The sequence below is a fragment of the Chrysemys picta genome, chromosome 2 (assembly GCF_011386835.1).
Source record: "Chrysemys picta bellii isolate R12L10 chromosome 2, ASM1138683v2, whole genome shotgun sequence".
NCBI classification, from domain to species: Eukaryota; Metazoa; Chordata; order Testudines; family Emydidae; genus Chrysemys; species Chrysemys picta.
Genome location: NC_088792.1, coordinates 19,369,255 through 19,393,297, shown reverse-complemented (window position 1 = coordinate 19,393,297; position 24,043 = coordinate 19,369,255). Strand labels below are relative to the sequence as shown.

The 24,043-nt window shown below is 45.1% G+C and overlaps 1 protein-coding gene across 3 annotated transcripts in view; it reads right to left on the bottom strand.

Moving 5' to 3' along the window:
- DPP6 (dipeptidyl peptidase like 6) overlaps nucleotides 1–24,043 on the bottom strand; it is a 783,790-nt gene that overhangs the window by 672,536 nt on the left and 87,211 nt on the right. Inside the window, exon 1 of one of the 3 annotated variants that reach the window (XM_042859187.2) lies at nucleotides 19,729–20,408. The exons of 1 other annotated variant lie outside the window; for it this stretch is intronic. In XM_042859187.2, coding sequence (XP_042715121.1) covers nucleotides 19,729–19,779 — 51 coding nt within the window. In that variant the 5' untranslated portion in view covers nucleotides 19,780–20,408. Of the gene's footprint in view, nucleotides 1–19,728; nucleotides 20,409–24,043 lie in introns of those variants that run through there. One more of the 3 variants, XM_065582727.1, reaches the window with a different exon arrangement.

Genomic DNA, 24,043 nt, shown 5'->3' with positions numbered 1-24,043 from the left:
TAAATGGTAAATTTTCAGAATGGAGAGAGTTAACTAGTGGTGTTCCCCAATGGTCAGTCCTAGGACCAATTCTAGTCCACTTATTCATAAATGATCTGGAGAAAGGGGTAAACAGTGAGGTTGCAAAGTTTGCAGACGATACTAAACTGCTCAAGATAGTTAAGACCAAAGCAGACTGTGAAGAACTTCAAAAAGATCTCACAAAACTAAGTGACTTGCATCTGAAGAAGTGAGGTTCTCACCCACAAAAGCTTATGCTCCCAATACTTCTGTTAGTCTCAAAGGTGCCACAGGACCCTCTGTTGCTTTTCACAAAACTAAGTGATTGGGCAACAAAATGGCAAATGAAATTTAATGTGAATAAATGTAAAGTAATGAACATTGGGAAAAATAACCCCAACTATATATACACAATATGATGGGAGCTAATTTAGCTACAACTAAACAGGAAAGAGATCTTGGAGTCATCATGGATAGTTCTCTAAAGACATCCACGTAGTGTGCAGCGGCAGTCAAAAAAGCAAACAGGATGTTAGGAATCATTAAAAAAGGGATAGAGAATAAGATGGAGAATATCTTATTGCCCTTATATAAATCCATGGTACGCCCACATCTTGAATACTGCGTACAGATGTGGTCTCCTCATCTCAAAAAAGATATACTGGCATTAGAAAAGGTTCAGAGAAGGGCAACTAAAATGATTAGGGGTTTGGAACAGGTCCCGTATGAGGAGAGATTAAAGAGGCTGGGACTCTTCAGCTTGGAAAAGAGGAGACTAAGGGGGGATATGATAGAGGTATATAAAATCATGAGTGATGTGGAGAAAGTGAATAAGAAAAAGTTATTTACTTGTTCCCATAATATAAGAACTAGGGGCCACCAAATGAAATTAATGGGCAGCAGGTTTAATAAAAGGAAGTTCTTCTTCACACGGCGCACAACCTGTGGAACTCCTTGCATGAGGAGGTTGTGAAGGCTAGGACTATAACAGGGTTTAAAAGAGAACTAGATAAATTCATGTAGGTTAAGTCCATTAATGGCTATTAGCCAGGATGGATAAGGAATGGTGTCCCTAGCCTCTGTTTGTCAGAGGGTGGAGATGGATGGCAGGAGAGAGATCACTTGATCATTACCTGTTAGGTTCAACCTGGCATTGGCCACTGTCAGTAGACAGGATACTCGGCTGGATGGACCTTTGGTCTGATCCAATATAGCCATTCTTATGTTACATCCTGAAAAGAGGGGGAGCAAATTGCTCCCCAGAACAAGGGCAAACCAGGAGGAATTATGACTGAGTCACGTTCTCTTCACTGCGCTCCTCCTGGGGAGATGCAGCTAGACTCTCCCCTTCTGCAGGGGTAAGTCTAAAGGCTCAGACTATGCTTGTGGTAGCGCCTGAGAAGGGATTTCACCATCCAGTGCCGGGTTTGCAGACTTTGTTCAGGGGGCCACATTTGAAGGAGATTTGTCAACAAGGAGATTTGGGAACAATACATTGGAAGCCATACCATGGTGTTTGAAGAAGGCACCGAGGATTATGTCAGTTCACCTCTGTGCACGCTGGGTAATGACTTAAACAGGACGTTTTTATAGGGATCATAACAGCTGCAAAACACCCAATGCATTTTTACTGGGAAGGCTAGAATGATTGCTTTGGAATCAGATCAGCTCCAAAGAGACAGAAACACACAGGTATCTACCAAACCCATTACAATCTCAAATGGCAGATTTATTTTCTTTTTTAATAAAAGGAAAACAAAATGAAATCCCCCAACTATGTGAAAGCATCATTACTGTAATTTAAACCACTCTGGACCAAATCCTGTTCACTTTATTATTGCAAATATTCAACGGAAGTCAATGCATGCTTAAAATATTGTGCTGGATATTATAGGGATTATATAGAAGTGTGTGACCTCTCATACCATAGATCAGGGCCCAGCAACCTTTCAGAAGTGGTGTGCCGAGTCTTCATTTATTCACTCTGATTGAAGGTTTTGCATGCCATTAATACATTTTAACGTTTTTAGAAGGTCTCTTTCTATAAGTCTATAATATATAACTAAACTATTGTTGTATGAAAAATAAATAAGGACTTTTAAATGTTTAAGAAGTTTCATTTAAAATTAAATTAAAATGCAGAGCCCCCCGGACCGGTAGCCAGGACCCGGCAGTGTGAGTGCCACTCAAAATCAGCTCCCGTGCCGCCTTTGGCGCACGTGCCATAGGTTGCCTACCCCTGACATAGATTATAAGAGTAAAGGATGAAAAAATTGTGGAACACGACATTTGTTGCCATCATATTGATCACTCTGCTTGTGTGTTATATCCATTCCCCCAACCTTGTGTCGGTCTTGTCCATGCAGATTGTAAACTCTTCAGGGCAGGAACTGTCTACTACCCTGTTCCGTGTCTAGCACACTGAGACCCCATTCTTGGTTGGCCCTTAGGCACTGCCATAATAAACTTGTTAACTACAAATACCAATTGATAGATTATAACTCAGCATACTTTCTTCAGGCAGTTCAGTGTTCTAATAATATTTTTTCAGAGTATGCCTGAGTTATGAAGCATGGTGTGAGAAAGAACGTGTGTGTTAACATGTATCATCGCTAGATATGTGCAGTAACTGGAATTTCCATTTTCCTGAAAATACTGCAATTACAAAATTTGTTCGTTCCCAATTGGTCCAAACACAAAAACATTTGAAATTTCAAATGAAACAAACTTCAGTTCAGGTCAATCAAAATGTTTCATTTAAAATTTCAACATTCTAATTTTTTGGGTAATAAGAGAGCCAAAAGTCATTGTGTGTGTGTGCGCGGGGCGGGCGGGGGGGGGAAGAGTCAAAACCTTCCATTTCCAAAATGTCAAAACTGAATGTTAGAGAGACATGGTTAGTGAGGTAATATCTTTTATTGGACAAACTTCTGTTGGGAAGAGAAACAAGCTTTCGAGCTTACATAGGACCTGAAGAAGAGCTCTGTGTAGCTAAAAAGCTTGTCTCTCTCACCAACAGAAGTTGGTCTAATAAAAGATATTACCCCCCTTGTCTCTCCAATATCCTAGGACCAATATGCTACAACACTGCATACAAAATGGAGTATTTCAATCTTAACACTTTTTTTCCATTATTTTTTTCAAAACAAAATTTCATCAACATTGATATGTTCTTGTGGAATGTTTTGGTTTTGATGAAACAGCTTTTTCCAATAGAAAAACATTCCTTTGGAAAATTTTTGACCAGTTCTAATCATCCAAAAACTGTCATAGCCATTTAAAAATATTTAATAGCTTACTTTTACACATAGGATAATGTCTGGTCCAGGAATAAGAGTACATTGCTGTCCACCACATATGAAAAACTCTGCTCAGGTTTTTGATTAAAGAAAACGAAAAACACACTAAACAAACACACAAAAATCACGTGCAAAAATCGAACTTCTACAATATTTTCCTTACTTTTCTTTGTAAATGAAAATAAAACAGTAGATACTGTAGGTGCATTTCGATTCGCACAGAGAAATGTTATTATAACTAATTATTCATTGCTCTTATACATACAATTTTTCCATACATCAACCAAAAGCTTATTAATTTCTTATAAACACAGAAGCACTCTAACACCCCAAACTAGCACAATAGAATCCTGTTCTAGGTAACACACACACACACACACACACACCAGGAGACAGTCCTTACCCCAAGGAGCTTAGTCTAAATAGACAAGACAGACAAAGAGTCAAAGGAGGTACACCCATTTTACAGATGGGAACTAACACACTGAGTTTAAAGGTACATCTACACTTATAATGGTGTGTAGTGTACGGACACTACAAGCCCTGCTAGCATAGGTATACATGGCATTGTAGCTGATGAGGCACAGCTTAGGAAGAGTGTCCTACATACCTGAACCCCCAGAGAACATACCTATAAGACTCTCTACATGCCCAAGCAGTGCATCCCACATCTCTACTGCTATTTTTGACAGTGTTGTGTCCCTCTGCCTCCGGCTGCTGGAGCCTTTCTGCGCCGCAGTGAAAAACTCCAGCAGTGGGAAAAGGTTATGATGGCAGTAAAGGCTCTGGCAGCTTCTCGCCGCCAGAGCCTTTCCCCAACTGCTAGAGCCTTTCATTGCAGCGTGTGGCTACATGTGTAGTGCCTGTACTCTACATACCATCGTAAATGTAGACATAGCCTAAGATAGGGTTACCATTCGTCCGGATTTACCCGGACATGTCCTCCTTTTGTGTGCTAAAAATAGCGTCCGGGGGGAATTTGTGAAGCACTCACAATGTCCGGGATTTCCCCCTCCCCCGGCTGGGAGGGCTGCAGGAAAGTCCCGGGCTGGACTCCAGAGCAGCTTCCTCCTCCCACCCCCCCCTCCCTGCATTCTGAGCTGGCCGGCAGCTCCTCCTGCAGCCCGGTCCCGCAGCCCTGTGCAGGGCCAGGGACCGGGTTTTGTGTTTTGCAGGGGAGCTCAGCCATGTGTCCGGCTGGCACAGAGCCCAACACCCTGTTCTGAGCAGCAGGGTAAGGGGGGGGGGGCAGGAGAAGGGACAGGGAGGTTCTGGGGGGGCTTTTGGAGGGGAGTGGAGAAAGTTTTGGGCAGTCAGGGTACAGGTAGGGGGTAGGGTCCTGGGGGGCAGTTGGGGGGGGGTCTTAGGAAGGGGCAGTTAGGGGACAAGGAACAGGGAGTCTTAGGTAGGGGGTGGGGTTCTGGAGGGCAGTTAGGAGCAGGGGTCCCAGGAGGGGGCAGTCAGGGGACAAGGAGCGGGGGGTAGGGGGCTGGGAGTTCTGGGGGGGAGCTGTCAGGGGGCAGGAGTGGGGAGAGGGATCGGAGCAGTCAGGGGACAGGGAGCAGAGGGGTTTAGATGGGTTGGGAGTTCTGGGGGGGCTGTCAGGGGGCAGGAGTGTGGAGAGGGATCGGAGCAGTCAGGGGACAGGGAGCAGAGGGGTTTAGATGTGTTGGGAGTTCTGGGGGGGGCTGTCAGGGGGTGGGGAGTGGTTGGATGGGGCGTGGGAGTCCCAGGGGTCTGTCTGGGGGTGGGGGTGTGGATAAGGGTTGGGGCAGTCAGGGGACAAGAGGCAAGGAGGCTTAGATAGGGAGTGGAGTCCCGGGGGGCAGTTAGGGGCAGGGGTCCCAGGAGGGGGCAGTCAGGGGACAAGGAACGGGGGGAGGGTTGGGGGTTCTGGGGGGGCGGGAAGTGGGAGGGGCAGGGGCGGGGCTAGGGCGGGGCTCCTCCCGTCCTCTTTTTTGCTTGCTGAAATATGGTAACCCTAGCCTAAGACACTTACCCATAGTCACACAGGAAATCTGTGGCAGAGCTAGGAGTTGAACCCAGACTTGCTGAGCATCAGTTCAGTGCCTTAGCTGCAAGACAAATGTTTCCTCTCAGGAACTATACAACGTTACATCAATACCTATATAAAGCTAAGGCCACCATGACATCCAGAGCTTAGTTTCTTTTCTTTTGTGTATTACCTTTATTGGCATTTTGATGTCGTTTTCATTTTACATTTCCTCTCTTTATAACTGGATACACTGTAGAAAAAAAGGAAAAACTGACATTTTATAAATGGGCCTATCTGTGAGCAGATGTCCCAAGCTTTCCATTTTAAACAAGTCACAGTTGTCTTACATGGACTGCAGCCTGCAAGAGTCAGGAAACCACTGGACAAAGCAATTTGAGTTCATGCAGCTGTGCAAGCAAACGAGTGGTAACAATGAAATTTTACTTGGACTCTGCAATCAAAAAGGATATCAAGGGCAGCTCATGCTGTAAGAGGAGAATCTTGTGGACTATGTAAGCCGAGTGACACATTTATTAAAAAAAAACAACAACGCACTATTCAGGTGAACATCTGCATGTTGATCAGACCTTTAGCATTGCATTATCATTTGCTTGTCCTTTCTCATGTTTATAGTTATGTCTCTAGACTTGCCTTTCCCACCAGAGCAGGAGGTATTTGCATTAACAACTTCTTAAGCATCTCTGTATTGGAGAAATGTGGCATCTGATTTTCAATTATATTTTCTCACACTATAGCTTTGCATCAATAGAGTTGCATTAATATTCTTTGCTTTTTATATCAGCATGTCTTCTTAATAGCTGGGAATTGTTACTGGTTTTCTTCACGTCATAAAGTTGTTTCTGTACAATACCTTTTTTGCCTTTCCTCACACCATCACATGACATTCTTTCTGCTGGCAAATACACCTCTACCTCAATATAATGCTATCCTTGGGAGCCAAAAAGTCTTACCGCTTTATAGGTGAAACCGCGTTATATCGAACTTGCTTTGATCCACCGGAGTGCGCAGCCCCGCCCCGCCGGAGCACTGCTTTACTGCGTTATATCCGAATTCGTGTTATATTGGGTCACATTATATCGGGATAGAGGTGTAAGAAGTGTATAGTAAACAATACCACCACACTCCCAGACTACTTCCCATGCTGGTATGGATACACAAGTTGTATCATTATTTTACTGACACCGTAGAATTCTGACCAGACTCTCTCACTGATGTTGTTTCATCTTCCCTCATTTTATAAGAGCCACTGTCCCCAGACTTTCATCCATGCTTTCTTGCCACAAACATCGATTGGCATTTTGATGTCATTTTTGTTTTCCATTATAGTGCTTATGCCAGCATCTTGGTGATTGATGCCCCATTTATTCACAGAAATGATACAACCTGGGGAACAACAATGCAACTTCCCCCCCAAACCACCTCGCCAATGTGTTTTAACCCTGCTCTAAAGGGACCACTTCTAGGAGCGGGGAAATCATTCATTTTCCTTGCCCAGTCAGGCTCTCCTGTGTCTGCGAATGAAGGTGCCAGTTGTGGTGGTGCTCTTTGCAATGGGGACACTAGTCCACAGCTGGACTAAGACCATCAAGCAGTCAATGGATATTAGAAACTTTCATCAGCTACTAGCCTGGGCTGGACTAAAACTGACCAAAAAGTGAAAGGTTTCACACCCCCATCACCAACCCCGAAGCCTCCAATCCCTTCCATCTTGCTTAATATCAGTAAGCGTTTACCTTTCCTCAGTCACAGCTACACGCAACAAGCCTTCTTTACAATAGCAAAAAGCAGAGGTCTCAGCACCAGTGTAAGCATTTGTCAACCACGAACCGTTAAGACATTATGTCAGCATTATGTTCCAATGTCACAATGTACACAACAAATCTTTAAAAACCTAAAGAGTACAGGTAAAACAAATCCCACATTAAAATAAAATGCTTTCTACTACAGTCGAACCTCAGAGTTACGAACACCAGAATTACGAACTGACCAGTCAACCACACACACCTCATTTGGAATTAAAAATACGCAATCAGGCAGCAGCAGAGATGAAAAAAAACTCCAAACAAATACAGTGCAGTACTGTGTTAAATGTAAACTACTAAAAAAATAAAGGTAAAGATTAAAATAAGATTTTACATGGTAAGGAAACTTTCTGTGTTTGTTTCATTTAAATTAAGATAGTAAAAGCAGCATTTTTCTTCTGTATAGTAAAGTTTCAAAGCTGTATTAAGTCAATGTTCAGTTGCAAACTTTTGAAAGAACCATAACGTTTTGTTCAGAGTTACAAATGTTTCAGAGTTACGAACAAATTCCATTCCCGAGGTGTACGTAACTGAGGTTCTACTGTAGTTAAAAGCTGTAAATCTCAAACTCGATAGACAGATAAGAAGGCAAATGAGGGAACCTTGTAAAGAAACCCAAGAGCCGCCCATTCAAAATACAGAAAGAGTTAAATGCACATTCTGGTATCACTGACATCATTGTGCCTTTCCTTGTATCATAATTTAATCTCTCTAGATTTGAGTTTTCCTTTCTCTGCATTTATACACATCAAAAGACTTGAACTGACACCTGTTGGCTCGTCCTGGTATAACAACATAATTCTCACTGCCATAGCTTCTACTTTGTCCACACTGAAGCTAGTTGCCAATAGGCTTGCTTTGGTGTTACTTGCATGTCTTTGTTGGGTAAAGTGCTAACCATCCCTTCACACTGAAAACAGTCTCATTTTCTTTACAACATGGCTGGATCTCCTTTGACTTGACACACCTTTGCTTTACCTCACTTCTTTTCAGAACATCAGCCCTGATTTTCCTACACTGCCTCAGAATTCCTTTGACTTTTTACCACAGCCATTGCCACAATGGACTTTGACTGACATTGCAAAGAAACTTGTGAGGATACTAAACTTTATAACAAGTAGCCACCACGCATACTCAGAGCCAGCTTCAAACCTTAAATAATATTCCAAACTGGGGTTAGGTACAGTTTAGGGGATAATAAATATGTAATTCATTAAAACACAGCCATTACTGATAGCCCTGTGTAAGTACTCCTGGGTGGACACCATGTATGTTAGATGCTCCAAATTCATGTTAGCAATATGGAATTGAATTTATATTTATTGTGTGTTCACAGTATCCCTTGGAATGTGTTGGCTATACAACCGTGCACCAGTTTTCAAATTACTAAGTGAAAAAGCAAAAATTACACTACACCAAGACAGAACCTCTATAACCATAAAACATAGACAAGCTGAAGATCCCGGGAAGTCCACTAAGGAACTTGTTACACCAAGCTAATTAAATTGGGAAGTGCTTGTCCAGCACAGTGCTGGACACCAGTACAGAACTATAAGACAGATGGCTGGACGGGTGTTAGACTGTTGTGTCTGTGTTATAGTCTTCTAATAGGTCCTGATTCAGTAAAGCACCAGAGCATATGCTACCCTTTAAAATTAAACACATAACCAAGTATTTTGCTGAATTAAGGCCAAAATAGGGAATATGCCACTGGTGTATATGATTTCTTTTTTAACCATTATTGCTTATAAACATATGCGCCGACTCTATGGGTGTTCTAGGACTGGAGCACCCATGGGGAAAAATTGGTGGGTGCTCTGCACACACCAGCAGCTCCCTGCCCCACAGCCCCAGCTCAACTGTACTTCCACTCCGCCTCTGCCTCCTCCCCTGAGCGCACCGCATCCCTGCTTCTCCGCCTCTCTCCCAGCACTTGCCGCCACGAAACAGCTGTTTCGCGGCGGCAAGTGCTGGGAGGGAGGGGAGAGGAGGGTGAACATGGTGCGCTCGGGGAAGAGGCAGGGCCGGGGTGAGGATTTGGGGAAGGAGTTCAATAGGGGCAGGGAGGGGGCAGAGTTGGGGCAGGGACTTTAGGGGAGGGGTTGGAATGGGGGCAGGGCAGGTGCGGAGTCGGGGCAGGGCTTGGGGGGTGTCGAGCAGCCACCGGCACCAGGAAAAAGTTGGCACCTAGGCTTATAAATATCATGTATTTGTTTGTTTGCCTTAGGTAGCATCCAAAGACACCCAGCCCCCAACCAGGGTACCTGTTGTGCTAGGTGCTGTACAAAACACACAGTAAGAAACAGTCCCTTTATAAAGGCAAAACACAGCTATAAAAACAACTTTCTAGAGCTCAAAAGAAATGAAAACAAGATCAACAGAAAATTTAATACTTTTAATGTAGCTCATTGTTAGATTCTTTTACATGTTTGTATCCAAGGAAGGTGTCCAGCTCATCTAGAAAAGCATCTTTATTTAAAAAAAGGATTTTAACAAATTTAAAATATTAAGTTGCAATACAGTATGCAGAAACAACACAGTATGAGAACAGTATGGGACTGACCGACCCTGAACTTTCTTCATTGGCAAAGCTCCCAATGTATGGGAACATTAGGCAGGACTGGGCCCTATTAAAATTAAGACATGCTGTAATTTTTTAACTACTGCTCCATTCACCAGCATTTCAGATATCCTTCCTATGGACCACAGATCTGTTTTTAACTGGATCAATAACCAGAGTTCATGAAGAGTAATATTCTTGCATTACAATCATTTGCTTCACAAACTAGATCTTCATGAAAGGTACTTTCAGCCCTCTTAAAGCCTGATGAGAAGACATTATTAGTACAAGTATGTTTTTCACATCCTCATAATTAGACACACACAAAAAAGCAATATAAACTCATTTCTAGGATGTTCTGGTTGTGTTATATATTACAGAAAAAAACATTCAGTATTTGTAGTTTGGCATGTTTCCGCTACTATAATTTCATTTTCCATCTGTGTTTTTAATAACATCAGTGCAAAAGGGTAACCAAACAAAACATGCTAGATATCATCCTTGATTGCCATATTTCTAGCACACATCTGCATCATCAGTAAAGTCACAGCTGAACAAAAGTCCTGGAGTCTGGCAAATGCTGTGAGCAATCTGAGGGACTGATGAGGTTCTGCAGGTAGAAAACATGCAGAATGAGACCACATTCACTCCAATATATACGTGACTGTGCACAGTCAATTGCAGAATCAAGACCTGAAATTGTAACTGCCTGAGTTTTAAATGTCTTGCTCTGTTTTTCTTTTATTTTCTTTCCTTGCCCTTCCCTCTTTTGGTAAAATTCAATATATTTCACCATTTCAGATCTGTAAAATATAATGAAAAACCCTTACTGTAATATAAGAGGTTGTCTCTAGATTCAATCCTGAAGTCAGTTATTCAGGTAAATTCTCATTGAGTTCAATGGGAGAAGTAATCCCATTAATTTTGGTGGAAGTTTTGCCTGAATAAAGGCTGAATAATGATTTCAGAATTAGGTCCTCAAATGGGTTACCAGAATTCATCCCCAGTGAACTTACATACTGTCTGTATGCATGCCTGAGCTGATAGAATCATCTGCCAGGCAGATGATTCTAACTCAACCTAAAAGGGATTTCTCACACTAGAGCTGACCACTTTGCTTATCACATATGCGGTCTGCTGCATCAGGGCATGCAGCAGCCATGCGTGCAGATGATTTTACTGCATCTGAAGGTAAGCCTGATGTTTGCCAGTTCTGGACCATCTTCAGACTCAGGGAGATTTGATCAAATTAGTGGGAGCTTTTCACACTGACCTGTTCTTTAACAGGTTTGGGAGGATATTTTCACCTGGAAAAAAAACCCTGAAAACAATGGGCCACATCACCCATGAGGCCTTATCTATATTAGGTGGGGGAAAAACAAAAAAACAAAAAACAAACCCACACATCCTCTGTACTGCAATGGGAAAGCCTTGGGTTTGCAATTCCTGTACAATACCTTGCAGACATACACAACAGCAATCCTAAGTGTTTTACAAGCACTGGTTGTAACTCAGATCCAGCTGAACTCATGCCATCTGCAGTGGTTTCTCCCACAGGCCAAAAAGCCGCAAATGCTGCAACTGCCAGCTCATTCGGTTCTTTTAACTCCACCCCACCCTCATATAGTACAGCAGTGAGGACCCTATATTGCGTGACCAGATGTCCATTTTATAGGAACAGTCCCAATATTCAAGGTTGTGTGTTATATAGGCACCTATTAACCCCCAACCTCATCCTGATTTTTCACACTTGCTATCTGGTCACCCTAACCCTTTAAACAGATAGGCAGTTCCCATAATGCAGTGCCTAGCATTTGGAAGTTACCTGTAGGTCCCCCACAACCCACAGCAATGGCATTAAGCATTATGGAATACAGGCGAGTCTCATCTTATGTGCATTTAACATGCGCGAATTCAGCTTTGCACGGTTGGCCAAAAGAAAAACAAAAAACAAACGAGAAAAATATCAGTTTAAATACTGTACCTGTAGTGTGGGTGATTCCGCCCGCCATTACACTCAATGTAATTTTGACTATACACGATTTTCGCTTTACGCGCTGACAGCAGAACGTAACCACAGCGTAAGAGGAGACTCACCTGTAGTTGCTTCAGGAATTCCCAGAACTGCACTGATACAACCACGGATGCACCAATATAGCTCTGTTAAAAGCAGCATTTCAGTGGGGACTTGCTAAACCATTGCAAGGGCAAGCAAGACATCCAGATATTTCATGCAGTCGATGCCTGCAAGAGCTTTCCTCAAAGTAGTGTAGACACACCCAAAATGGGTGGGACTGGTGGGACTGGCAGACTTGCAGTTTCCATAGAACCAACCAAGGCGGCTGCTGCAGAAACAATGACAGCATCCGTGCCCCTGTTCTGCAAGCTTGATATAGTTTAAAAACTTCACTTCCAGCCATCACCTTCCTTTTGAAGATAACACCATCCGAGTCGTCTATATTTGGTACTCCATAGTAGGAAGGCCTCACTTTCTAAATGACAGCTCTGTGCATTAGTGGATTATACAAGATTTACCATACATAAAACAATTTAATAAATTGGCTTTGCTTGGTAATCTCACATGAGCCACTGTGTATCAGCGTAATATATAGATAACACACATGCACCAGAATCCCAGAAAACAGAACATGTTTACATATGTACTGTGCTTTTGAGGATATCAAACCACTTACATTAATAGATTTAAAGCCAAAACAGACCATTACAAATCAACAAGACTGATTTCCTGTATACCCATGCCATAGAATTTCACCAAGTGATTTTTGCATCAAGACCACAATTTCTGGCTGTGCTAGAGGATATATTTTAGAAAAAAATCCAATCTTGTTTTAAGCACTTCAAGTGATAGAGAATCCACCAGGTTCTTAGGTAAGCTGTTCCAATGGCTAACTACCCTCACTGGTAAAATTGTGTGCCTTATTTCTAGTTTGAATTTGCCTAGTTTTGGCTTCCAGCCATTGGATCTTGCTACGCCTTTCTCTGCTAGATTAAAGAGCCTTTTATTATCAGAAATTTTCTCCCAACCTGATATTTGCTCTGTGGTCACTATGGGCCTGATTCTCCATTGCCATCCCCCTTGTGTAGTAACTTACACCAATGCAAAGTGAGTGCAAAATTCTAACCAATCAGAACAGTACCATCTGATACTCATTTTGCACAGATGTCGGTGACAACACATGGAGGGAGCATGGCAACAAAGGACAACATGCCATATCTTCACAGAACTTGAAAAATTAATTCATCAATGAAAAGTAGGGAACTTTGGTAGGCAAGTGAAGGGTTAGGAGGTTAAGCCATCAATCTCTGCACAAATTTGGATTTTTTTTTAAATAAATAAAATTTCTAGACTTTATTAGTGACAGTAACCTTCCAAATGTGGACCACTGTGGTGTTGTCTTCCTGACTCTGCAGGCAAAGACACAGCTCGGGGGCCTCCACTGTTTAGAGATTTAAGAAGCAACAGCGAGTGGAATTGACAAGATCTGGTCACAGTCACAGCTCTATTCAGAAACCTGTGGGTAGTAGTAAAATCAACAGGAATCATGTGAATTTCCCCTTTGCTGCTGCTTAGGAAAGCTTTGAGGAGCAGATGCAGGCATTGGAGCTATTCACAGGAAAGGAAGACCCCCAAAGAGGGAGGCTTGAGGAGGGGCCAACTAGACTCTGAACAATCAGAAGACTCAGAGGATGAGGGGGGAATGAGCAAAGAGAATGCTGCTTCTCCTTTCTAGCTATCAGGAGGAGGCAGAAAATCTCTGATTTATCAGACACTTGCTAACCTAAGGTTAATATGAAAGATGGAGCACTGGAGCAGAATTGTGATAGAAAGTATCATGATATGAGTTCCTATCCCTCTGCCCAGTGGAGTAACTACAATAGTGCAAGTGATGCAATCACGCCAGGGCCAAGGAGATTATCAAGGCCCAACCAGATGAGCCTCCAGAGTAGAGTGGAGCCTACGGGTCCCTGGAATAAGAGGTGGCTGGAATGGGGGGCCCCCCTCCAGCCAAGGCAGCCCCAGACCCTGAGCACGCACAGCTGGCAAGGACACATGGAGAAGGCATGCAGGAATTGCAGCACCAGGAAATGTGGAGGGGCACAGGCAGAAGATGCAGCCCCCCTCCCCCCTTTTCCTCCTCCCCCTGCCCACAGATGGAGCACAAAGAAAAACTGGGATGATGGAATGGAGAAACTGGGGAAGTTTAGGGGAAGGAGAATGGAGCAGAACTGAGTGGAGCCAGGGGACTGCAGCAGAGCTGATGAAGGTGGGGGAGGTGGTTGGAGCACAGCTGAGGGGGATAATGGGGATGTGGGATGGAGTGGAGCTGGAGGGGATGGCGTGAAGCTGAGAGATGGCTTCTGAGGGCTGGAAACAGGGCTGGGGCAGGAGGATTGGGGAGGGGGGGCAGTGGAGAGGTAAAAGGGGCTGAAGGGGTGATTGGATTGGGGTTGGGGGGTCAGTGAAGCAGAGGGTTGGGGGGTAATTGAGGGAGAGTAGGGGGAGGGGACAGGATGAGAACTGGAGGGGAGCAAGGGAGGCCATGGGGGAACGGGGGCTGTAGGGGGATGCAGGAGAGCGAGGAGATGGGAGGGCTGGACTGTGGATATGGGGAGTTAGGGGGGAGCTGGAGATCTGGATTGGGCTGTGGGTGGTCTGGAGAGAAGCTAGAGGACGGGGGCTGGATTGGGGTGGGGGGGAGCTAGGCCAGAGCTATGATAAAGGGGAAGGAATTCAGGCTTGGGGAGGGGGAGCTGAAGGGGGCAAATTTCAGAATCAGGAAAGGGGCTCTTAACCTATTATTGCACCAGGTCCTTTGCAGCCTTGATACGCTACTGGCTCCACCTTCCAAGTTGGTAGATTGAGTGCTGGGCTTCTCACCCCAGTGTTATCCCTGGACCTTTCACATTGCCAGGCACTGGGGGGAAGGAGGCGACAACTGGGACCAGAGCTGCCATGGAGGCACAAGACAACTGTGAGAGTGGGCCTGACCTCTTGAGGTTCCCACAGGATCTGCAGAGTTTATGGGTAGGTCCCATGTCTGCTTCAGGGGAGCAGAACCTGTCCCCCTGTGGAATGATGTGGGGTAATTTCCATGATTGGGTCCTCAGGGAGATTTCCTCTCCCATCCCATCTTAGGTGTGTCAAGATGCTGATTTCCACTTACATGTAAGACAGCAACAGAACAGGCCCAGCTGGTCTTCGGGCTTTTCTGCTAGGCCTCGGTGTCAGCAATTTGAATATTTTGGCACTTCCTAGAGCACTGCACACTCTGGGGCACACAACATCATAGTGTAATCCATTGGCCAGGGTGTGTTATATATTCCCCTCTATGTCGGATCCAGAGGAGATGTGAATCTGTTACAGCTCCCAGACACAGAGCCTGACCCTTTCGCTCAAGCTGTAGAGACTCAAGCTTTCGGTTCTGGAAATCCTGCCTTCAATTGTTGGCGTGTCAGCCAGGATAGCAGTCACCCCAATAGCACACCAACGATGAACTGGATGTGCGATCAAAGTATTGCACGCTCTAAAGAAACAGGATATGTGGGGCTCAGAGAAGAGGAAGCCAGGGTGAAGGGATAGTCAAAAGTGGGAGATTTCACAATGTACTTCAATGTGTGGATTTCCAAATATATCAGTTGCCACATGGGCTGATTACACTGAATCAGTGCAAAGACAACTGTACTCTGGCTGAGAACCATTATGGCAAGTTTCAGCCTGATGCGATTTATATCTTCAAGCAATAAACCTAGGAATGAAATATGGTGAATAAGGGAAATCACAACAGATCATTGATGTCTTTTATTTATTTTTTTAATATGAATTTATTACTCATGACAGGCACCAGACTGACAGACCAGAGACTGAACAGCAGAAAGAGCAGAGGCAAATCAAGTGTCTCAATTTGTTGCACCAACATGTCTCCAATATGACACGGATGGTCCTCTGGTGATGGAGAGAGAGTAGCTCGGTCTCTATATCCGTCCAATCCTTGGGCTCTCTGAGGCATCAAACAGGATGCCAACTGAGTTCTTGTGTTATGAACACTTGCCACTAATCTTATTTGACAGTCACCTCTAAATAGCAACAGTTTTTGGCCACAGCTAATGTGGCCTGGATTTTAATTCAGCCAAGATGTGAAAGGCTCCATATGTTCCTATCCTAACCATCTTAGCCCTCCAACTAAGCATTAGCAGAATACATATACAAGGCCCTATACGTGCATATACATACACAGTGTTTATCATCGTAAAATGTAAAAATGATGTAGCAGCCTAAGATATGTCTAGATACTTTCTAAATACAGACAATACTGTAGCCAGATGATGAAATTCAGAACAAGAACTGGACAGCAGCACCACTCTGTTGCTAACAGACACAATTGGCTCTATTGATGTGCATGTTCCTCTCACTGCTCCTTTGAATAATAAATTGCTTAGACACAACACAGTCATAAAACTGTCCCCTACATACAGTTCTGCCCTCCGTTATTTGTGCACAACTTCACTAAAGCCGTTCTCTCACTGAACTCTAAATGCCAAGTTCACAACTGGCAATTGTGGGTGCAACTCCACTGACTTCAGTGCAATTGTGCCTGCCATGAATTCGGCCCATTGGGTTTTCACTGGTGTAAGTGGGAGCAGTCTTTGGTCCTGTAGGTCTCACTGCTTTGGAGATTCTTTTCTAAAACAAACAGCTATATATAAGAAACCTGGCATGTGTGAGATGACAGCCACTGCAAAGCCAGGGAGCTATAGATTTATAAAACATGCATACTTGGAATCGTATTCATTTGCCAGACTTGGCTCAGATTGATGGGGAACTGAAGGGAATAAAGTTCTAATTAAAATTAACTAATAAGTAATAATTGTATATAAGGACAGGAGCATTCAAGTCCTGTTACCACACAATTTGAAAAACATCCTGACAAGCTCATGGAATATGACCTAATTTATAAAAGAAAATAATTGACCATTTGCCAAAACATTCCTATGAAAATAAGAAAAGCTCCATTCTCAAAGCTGTGAACTGTGTTTCCATATAGGATAGTCCCTCAGCTCAAATGATGGATAGGAAAGAGTTGAGTAAAATAAAAATGACACTTGTCCAGGTAATATTTTTTTTAAGATAGTGTGAAAGACTGCCACAGGGATACAAAAATTTATCTTACTCTCACAAGCATGACTTCTCTTTTGGCTGGTCTAATTAAAGTAAAAAAAAGACATCCCCAGATGTAGTGACACCGTGAGCTATCACCACACTTCTCGGGCGCATTGTGAGGTAAGAGGCCAATGGACCAAGATTCTCACACACCAAGATTCTCATTTTAAGAAGAAAAGTTTCATTTTAAGAGAGATTTTTAAAGAGCGAGGAAGAAAATCAATATGTACTTAGTTGCTTGTCAAGATCCCAGTGAAACTGTCAAAAAAAACCCACCACAGCGAGCTTTGAATTTTCAGTGACCTTTCAAATTCTGCCAGGTAATTAAGATAATACATACTGTAATACAATCAGAGTCACTTCAGACAACACACACAGGCACACACACCACATGCAGGATTTTTTTTTAAGTACCGGTATATTGCCATGTGCATTATCTAGCAAGGACACTTAAAATATTAGGCTTTAATATGAATGACCAAAGACTACATTTTTTCCTAGTAATAAAAATGATAAATGGGTAAAATGAAACTTACTGAAATAACACTTTACAAAAAGTGGGTCACGATAAGAAATGCACCAGTTGAAGTTACTAGAATTTCCATTAACGTCAATGGGAGTTTTGCCCTAGACTTCAGGATCGGATCCACTAATTGCTACTTTGAGGAAAGGTAAGAGCTATTCAGTATTTTCTGGCTAAAATATTCTGAGTCCATCACATTAAAAAAAAAAATCAACCCTCACTTTAAATATTAGCTGCATGCTCAATTGCCACATACCAGTTATAGGTGCTTATGGCCAAATTATGACAGAAGCAAGCTCTCCTACAAGTAACCAAAATTTAGTATGGATCTAAGTCATCCATGTCAGTTTAACAGTAATGCTCTTCTAAAATCTCAGAGTATGCATTACAATTCAGTTCAAAAATATTTTTTCAAAACCAAGATAAAAACTGGCACTGGATTTGGGGGACAGACTGTTGAGTGGCCGATAAGATGTTATGGCTGCAATTTAGCAACACCCTGCTAACCCGTAAGTCAGTGGCCGAACCTCCATTGAGTCCCTATCGCATCAGGCTCTGATGGGGCGGACAGCTCCTACAATATTATTTTGTTTTTAAATCAGGCACTCCAGCCTTGCATGTCTAGTACAGAAGTGCTTAGATGGATCCATTTTTGTCACACAGAGAAACACCACCAGAAGATACAGCCTGTTTGAATAAGTAATAGTAATGGGATCCCTTCTCTCCAATTATTTCTTGACTGTAGAGACCAAAGGATAATATGTTATAGGTTTTTATTAATTCTATGACATTGTGTATGTAAATTAGGTTAATGCCGACCTTTAAACAGACAGCATCATCTCAGGTGGTTCATTATTCTTTTAGTGGTAGATATCACTCTAGTCAAGAACTATAATGACATTTACAACAGTAGTTTTAAAAAAATCAGATTCCCGTGTGCTAACGAACCCCAGCACCAAGTATTTTTACAGGCATAATAAAAAAAGAATATGCTGCAATCACATTTAACCTAATATTCCAGGGGGGAAATGTTTGCAGAAGTTCCTGTTCAGTTCCCTTACTTGAATTCACAGGTCACATCGCACTGCACCTTGCTGTTAAAACTAATGCTAGAAAAAGCAACAGGATTGCCCTAGTAGTATAGAAAATGAGTTATTTTACCGCGGGATTTAGAACACCTTGGCCGTTTCTTACACGTTTCAGGATGGGGGAAAACGCGTGCTGCCTTCGTTACATTAAATGTGAGCATTTCCCTAAGAGGCGGGCACGCGGAATACAAATCTCACATGTTTGCATTGGGTGGTGGTGCTTGTTTTTTAATCATCAACGGGTGTCTTTAAAAGGCTTCAGGGTTATTTACAATAAGTTGTTTTTGGAAGCCGAGTCCTCTATAAAGACATCACGTTTCACGGCATCCCTTGCTCAGCACAAAGACCGCCACGACACAGCTGCAATCCACTTTCACTACCCATGGCATCCCTGCAGTTCGGCGAGTATCAGCTCATGCAAGCAAGGGGCGAGGGGGAAATTACCCCAGGCAAGCAAAAACCCAAACACCTAAAGCGGCTCAAGACAGCAGACAAAATAGACAAACATCTCTCTAGCAGCACAAGATGGCAACCGGCACCTCCTCCGGGAGATCATCCGCCTTTGGTGGGGGTTTTCCCCCCATCCCCTTTGGCTGAACGAGAAGGCATCCAGGGATGGATGTGCGGAGAAACAAGAACATACATCAAGACAACCGCTATAGTCACGCAGGAAGCAGAACAGGAAGAGGGAAAACCCCACTATGGCCCTCAAGTTATCAAAGTTGTCTGTGCAGCGATCCACTTCTGCTCGCCAGCTCCCCCCCAAACCACCTCACCCCCTTCTCCAGACATTTTGTAATCCTGGGGCGCGAGGTTCTTGCGATCACCCAGCCAGCCTGTGCCTGCTTCTCTCTCTCCACAAGAGTCCGGGCAACAACCTCAGCAGCTCCCAGCAAAGTGCAGAGGCTGCAGAGCTGTCGCCTGCGTTGGGGGGGGGGGGGCTCCGGGGGGCTCCCTCCAAACCCCCAGGTTCAAATCAATTCCCCTCTCCCTGGCACACAGCGTAACAAGGGCAGGAGAAAGGACCCGGACACACGGGGAGCCTCTGCCGAAGCAAAACCCTGCACTCCACAGCCACGATTCACCATCAACCGAGCCTGAGAGGAGGGATCTCCGAGCAAAGCGAAAGTGGGGGTGTGGGGGCCGGCCAGGGGCACCCAACATGCTTCCACTACAGGGGGGAGGTGAGCCTAGTAGCAAACCCGAGGAACGAGCCCCACAATTACTTACAGTCGTTGGAGGCGGCAGCGGCCACTTACCATCATGTTGCCTTGCATTTTAGCGGTTTTTATCATTGGCTTTTCCTTCATGTTCGCTGTGTGCGTGAGTGCGAGAGAGTGAGAGCGGCTCCCCCAGAGTTACTTAATCCAGCGGCTCCAGCACTTTAGCGACGAGCCAGCTTGCCCTTGCGGTGGCTCTTTGGTGGGGCGGGGAGGCAAGGGGGGGGGGCTGGTGTCTTTCCACCTCTGTAGAAGATAATTGACAATTGTTCCCCTTTTGCAAAGGAAAAAGAAGAAACGTCCTGCGGGAGGAGGGGGAGGGGATCCTCAGTCAACACCCAGCAGCTTCAGCTCCTGTCCTGCGAGAGCTCCCGGGTAAACAGAGACACGCACCAGCCCCAGCCCCATCCCCGCACACTCACTCTCTCTCTCTCACTCACTCACACACACACACACACACTCGGACGCACGCACGCAGCAGGCGGCTATTGCGAGTAGCCGGTGTGATTTGTCTCAGGAGCGGGAGCTGAATGGTACTCGCTGCCGGCGGGGGGGGCGGGTCCGCGGGCAGGCGGCTCACACCGGGGAAGAGAGGAAGCGCCACTTGCATCAAGGTCCAGCACATTCAGCCCCAGCTGCGGGGGAGTGTGTGTGTGGGGGGGGGGAGGGGGCAGCGATACGGAGGAGGGAGGGGCAGAGCATCCTCCCGCCCCTCTCCCGGGGGGAGGGGGGGCGCACAGCTTCAGCACAAACAGGAACCGCGCCGTCTGGCCCGGGAGCCGGACCCGCCCCTCCCCGGCGTTAACTCTTCCCCGGCCGCGGCGAGGCAGGAAATGGACCCGCCCGGCGGCTGCCCCCAGGGTGGGGCTGTAAATCCCGGCCTTACCGGGGGACGCACGGCGCGTTGCCATGGTTACGCTCCTTTCGCCTGCCCCGCTGCACCCCGCCCCTCCCGCCTAGACTCCGCTCTGCGGGGCCACCCTGTCCCTCCTCCCGGCCCAGCCGCGGCTACGTCCCCAGCCCTCCCCCGAGGCTCCCGGCTGCTGCTCTCGCTCCTCCGGCACCGCGGGCTGCAGCCGCATCCCGCCTGCTGCATTCTAGCGTCCCCCGCCTGCCGCCGCGTCCCCAGCTCGTCCCCCCGGGGGGCTGGTGCGTGGCCTGCACACACCCAGCCCAGCCGCCCTGGAGGGTGGTACTGTTTCCTCGTCAACCACACCCCTCTGAGCCCCTCTGGCTGCTGCGGCTCGGCCCAAGCCCCTATCCTTCATTCAGCACGCTGGTGCCTGCCTCTGTGCATCCCCTCCTCTCTCCTACCCTTCCTCCTCGGGCTACCCCCGGCATTCACAACCCCACTTTGGTCTTGGGCTGCCTGAGAGAGAGCCAGGATTCATTGACAGTCCAGTCACTCTAATGCGATGACCCTCCTGCTGCAGTTTTCTTCCACAGGTGCTTGTGGCAGGGCAAAGAAATCGCTTGGAGAGAGGGACGATGACTCCTAAAGGTGTAGGGGGGGAGGTTATGTTTTTATGTCTCCTTTATTAATAACGTAAAACAAACCCCCTCATGTCTTTTTCAACGCTATTGAAAACAGGCAATTTGGATGATCTACAACAGCAGAAAATTCAATACAATCCTATTAGCATAAAACCTGAGGCTGCTTAACACCGCATCAGAGAAATGGTGGGATGATCATCGAAAAGGCTTTCCAAAAATGTCAAGGCTCAGGAGCAATATATTGGGTGAGGTTTAACCCTGATGTAGGCAGCAAAAGCGGGATTTAGAGGGGATGCAATTTGGGAAATGCAAAGAGAGGGGCAGATACTGTCTATATTTCATAAGGCCAAACGTGTGCCAGTCTCTTGCTGTTTACTCCTTGGTCCACCTACCAGTCTTGCCTCACTTTTTCATTTTCCTCTTTAACGTGAGCAGGGGCCTCATGCTATCACTACTTTCTCCAATGGAGGAAAGCTGGAGGTGACTCCTGGTGGACCTAGCCGTTTCTGTTCCTCACTACACCAGAGGAGGGCGCTAGAATCAAGCTGGGGGCTCACTGGCTGACCTGTTCAAGTGTTACTTTTAGGGGATGACAGAGGTCATACTTTTTAAAGGTACAATGTCCTGCTTCTGAAACATGTATCAGCTTTCCATTCACCAACCACCACCAGTGCCTATAGGGTTGCATTTGGATCAGGATCTACACATTCCTGAACTAGCTAACATTTTAAAAATTCCCTCTTGAAGAACAGCTCCTGCTCTCCCTCCCTCCCTCCCTCCCACCTGTGTAATTTGCTCAGTGGCGCTGTCAGGAACAGCAGCAAAATGAAACTGATACAACTACTCAGGGAAGTAGTCTGCCTAGGAGGAGCAAAATGGAACTGACTAGGATGCCATCAATTTCACTTTTCAGGGCTCTGCTGCTCCTTCTGGTGCTGATAGATAAATATTGACTGTAGGAATAAAAGAATGCATTAAATCAAAGGGGAAGGAAAAGATCCTGAAAAAAGAGAATTGTAACCAGTGGTTAAAGAAGATTGAAACAGGAAGGAAAGGGGGAGGGGGGTGCACTGCTATTCAAGCCAGGCACAGGAGGCAAAACTCCTTTTTTTAAACAGAGGAAGAGGAGCTCTATATTTCCCCTTTGCTTTAACCTCTGTTTGTAACTCACTTTGCAAAAAGGTTTATACTCTGGACCTTTACTGTTAAAAGCACAAGCTTGAGCTCAAAAACTAAGGCTCCTAACTAGCAGCTGTAGCAAACTCACTAGCTTCTTAGGTGGACCAGCCAGGAGAGGAAGAGACAGACCCACAATCTCCTAGTGTGGGTTACAACCTACTTTGTTTGGTAGCTAAAAGAAACTAGTTAATAAGTGACTATCCACAAAATGGACTGTTGGTTGAAAGAGGCTCAGATAGAAACCTTGCTCCTACGATTTAGGATTCCCACATGTCAGAGTGCTCAGAGAAACAGACACATGCAAAAATCAAATTATTCTGTAACACTGTCAGAAGCCTATCTGCTCTAGAGGATAACTCTCCAAAAAGAAGGGTATGGTGGCACCCCTGGGTCAGCTTCTTATGGTTGGGAACTGCACATGGTACTAGAGCTGGTACAGGTACCTGCCTGGCTGGCCTGCTTATACAGGAAGATTTACAAACATCTCACCCCTGCTTTGTTGATTTTGTCAGTTCAGTTGCCTTTATGTGGTAGGTGCTTAAAGCTAATGTATGTTGTTCATCTTGACTGGAAGGTCTTCACTGTGCTCCCCAAAATCTTGCCTCCTGCTTTCTTTACTTCATTTTTTATTTTTATCAGGCTTTGTCTATTGCATCTGAGTGCTTTATCTTCAGATGTTTTAATTATGTATGAAGACAGAGTATTTGATACATGCTTCATCGTAGGTAGTTCCCATTTGCCTCCTGAATGATTTTATATACCAACAGAATCACTTACTAACTCTGGCAGCAGTCTTCCCCCCGCCCCCAATCTCTCATAATGCAGCATATTGGTTTTGTCTGCTTACTCTTATTTAAGGTCTAATTTATGTGTCTTTGGCATTGCTGTAGCAATTGCTTTGATTAAAAGAGTCTAGTTTGAAGTTGAGATTGCTGGCAAAATGCTTGGTTTCACTTCTGATACCATTCAGGTTTCTCCCCCTCCGCCTTCAGCACAAGCACTCCTGGTCCATTTGGCTAGCATTACTGCACTGTTGCTTTTCCACATTGGCCAACGATCCCTCGCTTTCACAGGCCTTGGGAGGCAGGCCAGTCCTCACCCACAGACAACCCGCCAACCTTAAGCATATTCTCACCAGCAACCACACACCGCACCATAACTCTAACTCAGGAACCAATCCATGCAACAAACCTCGATGCCAACTCTGCCCACATATCTACACCAGCGACACCATCACAGGACCTAACCAGATCAGCCACAACATCACCAGTTCATTCACCTGCACGTCCACCAATGTAATATACGCCATCATATGCCAACAATGCCCCTCTGTTATGTACATCGGCCAAACTGGACAATCCCTACGTAAAAGGATAAATGGACACAAGTCAGATATTAGGAATGGCAATATACAAAAACCTGTAGGAGAACACTTCAACCTCCCTGGACACACAATAGCAGATTTAAAGGTAGCCATCCTGCAGCAAAAAAACTTCAGGACCAGACTTCAAAGAGAAACTGCTGAACTTCAGTTCATTTGCAAATTTGACACCAACAGCTCAGAATTAAACAAAGACTGTGAATGGCTAGCCAACTACAAAAGCAGTTTCTCCTCCCTTGGTGTTCACACCGCAACTGTTAGCAGAGGGCCTCATCCTCCCTTATTGAACTAACCACATTA